Raw genomic sequence first — 8571 nt, 5'->3', positions numbered from 1 at the left:
TATACCCAACCAAAAGTTCTGTTCTCTTTATAAAAAACATTTTACTGAACAATCTGATGTCTGCAGCAACTGGGGAGATCTGAGAAATCTATGAAAGAATCTCATAATCTAAATCCCAGAGACATATAAGGACTGACGGATATTTTTGTCACATTTTACCATATATTTTTTCTTTAAATGGTCCATTATTGTTGATTTATATAACCATATACCTAATTCTAGGTGCTATAGGATGTTCAGCCTTTTATAGCCCTCATGACCCCATCATGTAAATTTCCTCTCTGCTTCCTGTCTCATCCTCCCAGGTAGAAAAGATGAAGTGACAGGGTGTGATGTTCTAGTGAGCTCTTGGTGTCCTCTCAGAACACACGGATCATCTAAAGCCAATAAGACATCATGTTTCTGTTCTGTTGTCTTTTGTGTCTGTCTTCATTTTTTGGTAAGTCTGGAAACAAACAAAAACGCAGTAATCAATTCTGATTGGATGATCTTATTTATGATGCTATTTTTTCTTGTTTACAGGAGTCATGTCACAAACACTTACTCAGTCCTCCTCAGAAATAAAAAAGCCTGGAGAGAGTGTGAAGATGTCATGTGTAGGATCTGGATATACATTCAGCATCTACAATATACACTAGGTTCAACAAGTCCCAGGGAGAGGACTGACATGGATTGGGAGGATTAATCCTGAAATTGGAAATACAGATTATTCCTCTTCATATCGGGGGAGATTCACCATAACTGAGGAGGAGTCCATAAACACAGCATATCTACAAATAGACAATCTGAAAGTGGAAGACACGGCCACATATTACTGTGCTAGAGATGCACAGTGATCCAAGGATGGCTACTGTCATACAAAGTAGCTTGTATAGGGAAGGGGAATGGGAAGGAACCGGTGTTTAATGGAAAGTGCCACACCCCTAGTTTATGTTACAAGGAAAAGATTTATGGAGATTTGGGGTTTTTTAGGCACACAAGACGATAATTTATATAAAAAATATAGTTTTTATTAGATACATAATTAAAAAGAAAGAGCTCATAGTATAAAAAGGAAAAAACAGCTTAAGAGGAACACCTTCAACCTCCATCAGAATCCTGAGCTTTGGCTAGTTATAATTGCATCAATAAATTTCATTTAGTTGATTTATATATGTAAATTAATTTGTAGGTCGCACCCCCTACAGTATTGTTGATATTATCCACTTGACTGAACAACTAGTGAGTTCATTCGTTTGTCTTCCGTGTGATCAGAACGGAGCAAAGATGGGATTTATTAGTTAGTTAGGACCATCCGTTCCAACGGAGTAAGCTTTTGATTCAGGAAATGCTGGTGGAGTATAACGACAACGCGTTTCGCGTGTCACCACGCTTCCTCAGGTCAAGAGGTGTTCTAAATTGAAAGTATAAGATAATCATGTAAATTGACCAGTTAATATCCCATTGAGGATAATATACTTAGTTCTAATCAAACAGTGAAGAAAATAAGAAAAAAGTAAGAAAAATAATATTGCACTATACTGTCCAAAGTATAATCTGACATTCAAAAGTCATCAGCGAGTTGCACCAACTAGTATGCAAAGAAAATATCATAATGAACAAAAAACAGCAGGGGCCACAAAAGGGCTAATCAAGATAGACAAAAGACAGCAAAAGCCATAAGAGGCTAACATTTCATGCAAACAAACGAACAAGTGTCTGCCTTACCAGTGCCAGGCGGAACCAGCGGATACCCCCACACAGCAGTGTCAGATGCTTCAATGGCTTTTAGGGTTTCAAAAACTTCGTCCAGACAGTGGAATGAATCAGCCAGGACGGCAGCGTCTAGGCATAAGTGAGGCCCATATAGTAAGTCAAAAAACTCCATTGGCAACCATTAGAGAGTCAGAGGAAAGATGGCATAAGGACAATATAGAAAAGAAAAGAGGGAAAAGAGTGTGACAAAGAAAGAACCACCGTGACGGGCACAAGCCCCTATGAGTTAGTCAGCCCATATCCCGAGGGAAGAACACAGTATTTATTTACCAAAGCAAAAACCCTCCCCAAGTGTGGGCAGCTACCCCGCCAGAGGAAAAAAAACAGAGAAATATATCAAGTGAGAAGATAAACCATAACCAAGGAAAGCAGGGGATTTAGAGGAATTGATACCCCTAGATAGATTCAGTCAACCACCAAGAAACCGTTGTTTCTATGTATGCACCACCGTGACTGACATTAGAATTGCCGATTTTTCCAGGACATAGTTCTCATCGCTGTATGCATAGTTGCCATCGCTGTATGCCCGAACAGTTCCAGCCGGACAGTTGAATCAGCGATGGCGCCCCTGGGCGTCTATTTCAGCCCATGACGTGATGACGTCATATCCCCTCGTGCGTGCCAATTGGGTCACGCCCCTCCAGCTGAGTTTGATTGCTCGATGCGGACCTTCAGAGCAAGTACCTCATCAGTATCCGCCCAGTGGAGGGTTGGGTTAAGGCTGGTCGTCCTCGGACGACGACGCCCATAATCTGTCTGGCACAATTAAGTACCGTCTTGGCCATTCGAAATGTCGGTAGTAGAGAAAGTATGTAAGAACAATTACTTACCCCCAGCATGGGGTTGTTTGGCATTATGTCAACCGCTGTGTTAGCTTAGGGGGAGCAACCGAGGGCCACCCAGGGTCCAGCCCAATCTGGCTTACGTTACATACATGTATATTGGCATGAAAAATAACATAGGAAAAAATATATACAACATACTCATATTTCTGACATGAAGTTATTATATAGTGTGGATGTATTCGTTCGTTCTCTGACAAATTGTTTAATGACCTTGAGGCCTCTCGTATGGGGTATGCTACTGTAGAGGGCCTCCACATCAATAGTCACCAGCCACGAGTCGGGTGGGATCATGATTCCATCTAGATGTTTAAGTAAGTCTGAGGTATCTCAGACTTCACTTGCGGTCTATTTGACATCATAAGGGAGGAGGGGAGCATTTGCCTCATCTCGCTTGGCGACAGATGGTAAGGGGGGGAGAAAGGGGAAATTATGATTAAACTGCCATGTTAAGAAGGGGGGGGGGGAATGTACTAAAAGGCATTTCCCGCACCTTGTATGTAGTAAATCACTTGGTGGGAAATTTGGACTGGGATCCTAGAGGAATGGTTTATAGCTTAGGGCTTCATTTAAGCCTGGGGGCTGTGTAGCTTTTAGTTTATAGATCCATTCCGTCTCCTTGCGGAGGATCATTTGGTCCACATCACCTCCCCGTATGTTCATCCCAATATGTTCAAGTCCATAGAAGGATAGAACATTAGGGTTGAAGTTGTGATATAGCCCTACATGACGGCTAATGGGAGTCGTCATCTTGCCATTCGAGGCCAAGTATACGTGATTGTAAATATGTTTACTGAAGGGTCTGATAGTTTTCCCTACGTAGAAAACTCCACATGGTATCCCTGAGGTATCTCAGGGATACCGCAGACTTACTTAAACATCTAGATGGAATCATGATCCCACCCATTTTTGATTCATTTTGCGATATCTTTTGTATAAGGTTAGTGCCTCTCCAGTGTCTTTCCACTTTGTCTATTCCCACAACCTTAAGTAATGTTGGGTCACAGTTGTGGAAAATTTTAAAATGTTTGGAGAGGCTGTGATTGTTGTATCCCTTTTTTATATTATTAACATGCTCTTCCAGTCTGTGTTTCAGCTGCCTAGAAGTTCTTCCCACATATCGCAACCCACAGGGACATTCCAGGAGGTAGGTCACAATTTACACACTTTATCTATTTTGACCCCAGGGTTGAGAGCGCAGCTGCTTTAATATCAGGATATTAAATCAGGGCTACCCATAAAGCGCAGATCCACATCTTTTACTATATAATAACTTCATTTTGGACCTATTGGAGTACATATTAAAACATAATGTCTTTGTTTATAAAGATACCCACTACCTCCAGATTCAGGGCGTAGCCATGGGCACCTGTTGTGCCCCTTCCTACGCTAACCTCTATCTGGGGGGGTGGGAAAGAGATCTTTTTCAGCGAGAAAATGCCACGGGCCTCATGGACTATGTACTATCTTGGTATAGATACATAGATCATGTATTTATGGTATGGACGGGTACGAATGAACAGCTTGAGCCTTTTGTAGAATCCCTACAAGAGAACGACTATAACCTTAAATTTACGATGAACGCCCACCAGCAGAAGTTGGCCTTTTTAGATGTCACCGTTAGAGTAGAAGAGGATGGGACTATCAACACCACCCTCTTTCGCAAAGAGACAGCGGGCAATACGATTTTGCACACATCTAGTGCCCACCCCATACCTCTGATTAGAAGCATTCCTCATAGCCAATAGTTACGGCTTAGGCGGATATGCTCCATGGAAGAAGCTTTCAAACTTGAGTCAGATAATCTAAAAGACAGACTTAGAATCAGAGGATATAGTAAGAAACTCCTGAAAAGGGCATACCAACAGGCACTAATGCAGCCAAGGGAAAAATTAATTTATACTTCTCGAACCAATATCACAAATAGGTCCAAGGGAGGTCTCACCGACAGCTCCAAGGTCCGCTTTGTGACACGCTTCTCCAATCAGCATCAGGAAATTCGAAATGTTATGACTCAACATTGGCACTTATTACTGCGAGACCATCAGATTTCTAAGCATATAGGTCCGGCCCCTGAGGTGGTCTTCAGACGTTTACACTCTTTACGGGACCGTCTAATACAGAGCCACTATCAACCGAAACGGAACCTAGAAAAAACGACATGTGGCACGTTCCAATGCCATCAATGTAATTACTGCCAATTTATAAAAGAGGGAAGTCACACACAGTTACCTAACGGCCAACTGTGGTTCCCAAAACAACATATTGACTGCAACACGCCGGGCATAGTCTACCTGATGGTATGCGCATGTGGAGTTTTCTACGTAGGGAAAACTATCAGACCCTTCAGTAAACGTATTTACGATCACGTATACTTGACCTCGAATGGCAAGATGACGACTCCCATTAGCCGTCATGTAGGGCTATATCACAACTTCAACCCTAATGTTCTATCCTTCTATGGACTTGAACATATTGGCATGAACATACGGGGAGGTGACGTGGACCAAATGATCCTCCGCAAGGAGACGGAATGGATCTATAAACTAAAAGCTACACAGCCCCCAGGCTTAAATGAAGCCCTAAGCTATAAACCATTCCTCTAGGATCCCAGTCCGAATTTCCCACCAAGTGATTTACTACATACAAGGTGCGGGAAATGCCTTTTAGTACATTCCCCCCCCCCCTTCTTAACATGGCAGTTTAATCATAATTTCCCCTTTCTCCCCCCCTTACCATCTGTCGCCAAGCGAGATGAGGCAAATGCTCCCCTCCTCCCTTATGATGTCAAATAGACCGCAAGTAGTTTACATTAAGCCCTTAAAATCTCCCCTATTCTGGGTGAAAATATGTAATAATACTAATACCAGAGTCTAGTGGGGTTTTTTAGACGTGGTACTATGACAAAAGAGTAAAACTCTCCTTCTCTCCCCTTTCCCCCTCACCTTTATTACTATTATTATTAATAATTAATTTCTATAGCAGTATAAGTATGCTATATTTATCTGTTTCTATGTCAGAAATATGAGTATGTTGTACCGTATATATTTTTTCCTATGTTATTTTTCATGCCAATATACATGTATGTAACGTAAGCCAGATTGGGCTGGACCCTGGGTGGCCCTCGGTTGCTCCCCCTAAGCTAACACAGCGGTTGACATAATGCCAAACAACCCCATGCTGGGGGTAAGTAATTGTTCTTACATACTTTCTCTACTACCGACATTTCGAATGGCCAAGACGGTACTTAATTGTGCCAGACAGATTATGGGCGTCGTCGTCCGAGGACGACCAGCCTTAACCCAACCCTCCACTGGGCGGATACTGATGAGGTACTTGCTCTGACGGTCCGCATCAAGCAATCGCACTCAGCTGGAGGGGCGTGACCCAATTGGCACGCATGAGGGGATATGACATCATCACGTCATGGGCTGAAATAGACGCCCAGGGGGGCCATCGCTGATTCTACTGTCCGGCTGGAACTGTTCATGCATACATCGATGAGAACTATGCATACAGCGATGAGAACTATGTCCTGGAAAAATCGGCAATTCTAATGTCAGTCACGGTGGTGCATACATAGAAACAACGGTTTCTTGGTGGTTGACTGAATCTATCTAGGGGTATCAATTCCTCTAAATCCCCTGCTTTCCTTGGCTATGGTTTATCTTCTCACTTGATATATTTCTCTGGTTTTTTCCTCTGGCGGGGTAGCTGCCCACACTTGATTCAGGATTCTGGTGGAGGTTGAAGGTGTTCCTCTTAAGCTGTTTTTTCCTTTTTATACTATGAGCTCTTTCTTTTTAATTATGTATCTAATAAAAACTATATTTTTTATATAAATTATCGTCTTGTGTGCCTAAAAAACCCCAAATCTCCATAAATCTTTTCCTGTCATACAAAAACATCCATCTGTAATGATTTCCCTCTACCAGCTGGCTGTAGTATATCCTCGGTAATATTTTAGTATATCGAGTTTAGGCATAGAACATCCACACCTTTGTTTCTTCCATTTAGGGAGATCTATAGTTGAATCCTCAACAATTATGGAATCAGAACAATATTACATATAATTACACACAATATTACATATAAAATGCACACTTTTAAACCGAAAAATGCTATCCTGAGTAAACCTGCTTACTTTTAAAGACTACTGTTGCTGTGATCACTGACTATCACCACATTTTGGTTTCTACTACTTCCTGTATTATCAGTTGCACATTTTCAGCCCTTTTATGTGGGGGCAGACATCACCGCTCACTATTAAATAGCGGCTCCCGGCCGCCCGGGAGAGAAACATTTTCTCCCGGAAAGGTTTACTCCGCTCAATCTAGCAGAGTAAACCTTTCCCTGCGAACTGTTTTCTTTTTTTTTCTGACATCAGTGCCGCCGGCTACCTTCAGTCAAAGAGAGAGAAAAAACAGCATAGGAATGCATAGCTAGATTGGTATTGGCTATTTCACTTTGCAATAGCCAACAACAGACTGGCTATTGCACCCGCCCACTGTTGCTGTCAATCAGCAGAGGGGGAACTCAGGTTCTCCATCAGGTCCTCTTCTAGTGATTGACAGCAGCAGAGGGCGGGTGCAATAGCCAGCTTGTTATTGGATATTGCAAATTGAAATAGCCAATAGCAATATACAGTATGTCACTGAAGTGAGTACACCCCTCACATTTTTGTAAATATTTTATGATATCATTTCATGTGACGACACAGAAGAAATAACACTTTGCTACAATGTAAAGTACAGAGTGTACAGCTTGCACAGTATATCAGTGTACATTTGCTGTCCCCTCAAAATAACTCAACACACAGCCATTTGTTCTGAGAAACTGTATCTACATTAATTCTGTGTGAATGGGGCAAAAAAAGAATGTTAGTAGTTTATTTTATTTGCAGAGTAATTATAAAATTAGGAAAATACCACATTATGGCCATTAGATGAAGCTGAGGATCAAAGAAAATGCGTATGTATTTTTAAAATGTAATTATTTACAGCAGTATTTTCTTGATATTACATTCAGCCTGGAAAGAAAATCCATTATTTTTGCCCCATTCACACAGAACAAATGTACATGGCAGTTTTGCAGGATGACTGGCAAATGTTTTATTAATACACCCCCTAATCTTTGTTTTTCAAATAAATATTTAAATGTATGCAAAGCCAAAACTTTTAGCTTTGGATATGGGAGGTACTTGAATCTTTGATGTCCGCAAAGGTTCTCATTCGTCCAGGTCATGGTATAAAATAAATCAAAGCAACCGGACTTGCTGTAATTTTCTTGAAGATGTTTTGTTGGTTATCTGAGTAGCTTTCTCAATTCACAATTCATTGTGAATTGAGAAAACTAGTCAGATGACCAATGAAAACCAATTGTCTTAAAAATGCAGCAAGTCCGGTTACTTTTTTTTTTTTTACAGATATAGAATCGCTGACATATCGTTACTGCTGCCTGTGTCTCCGCTGGGGAAATTCACACCTTATTTTCAATGGTGACTGTTGTCAAAAGGACTGAAATTAAGAGACAAAATCTTAAAAATCTGCGTTGTCACTAGTATAGTTGTTCCAGTGACAGCTATCAGGGGGTTTTCCTCAGTTTGAGGGGATTTTCACTGAATTCCTGTTCTGTCTACAGAACAGAAAGTAAATAGGAAAACTACCAAATGTAGGGAAAAAAGTTATTAAATACACTTCCTTTCCCCCATCTTCAGCCTGTGGCAGCCGGATGAGCTAGGGTAAGCCAAAGATAGCCAGGTCATGCTCCTTCAGGTGACAAGCCAAATAAAGTAGCCCAAATCCTGTGAAAAGATGATTCTGCAGTGTGCAAGAAGAACTCATTTCAGGAAATAATGGCAAAATGCTGAATAGTCAGGGCCGGATTTACTCTCCCTGCTGCCCCAAGGCCAGGTTCCGCAATGCGCCCCCCCGCCCCATCAACCCCCCCCCCAATCAATGCCAGATGGCAGGGC

At 41.6% G+C, this 8571-nt stretch overlaps 1 gene segment (V, D, J or C); it reads left to right on the top strand.

Annotated features, from left to right (window-relative positions):
- The first annotated feature begins 352 nt into the window (after positions 1-352).
- LOC108799140 lies at positions 353-836 on the top strand. The segment is given in 2 exon segments: positions 353-439; positions 523-836. Coding segments are annotated over 2 exon segments (357 nt in total).
- Positions 837-8571: the final 7735 nt, after the last annotated feature.

Source organism: Nanorana parkeri, unplaced genomic scaffold, assembly GCF_000935625.1.
Source record: "Nanorana parkeri isolate BGI_ZX_2015 unplaced genomic scaffold, ASM93562v1 scaffold1639, whole genome shotgun sequence".
Lineage (NCBI taxonomy): Eukaryota > Metazoa > Chordata > Amphibia > Anura > Dicroglossidae > Nanorana > Nanorana parkeri.
This window is presented reverse-complemented; position numbering and strand designations above follow the sequence as displayed.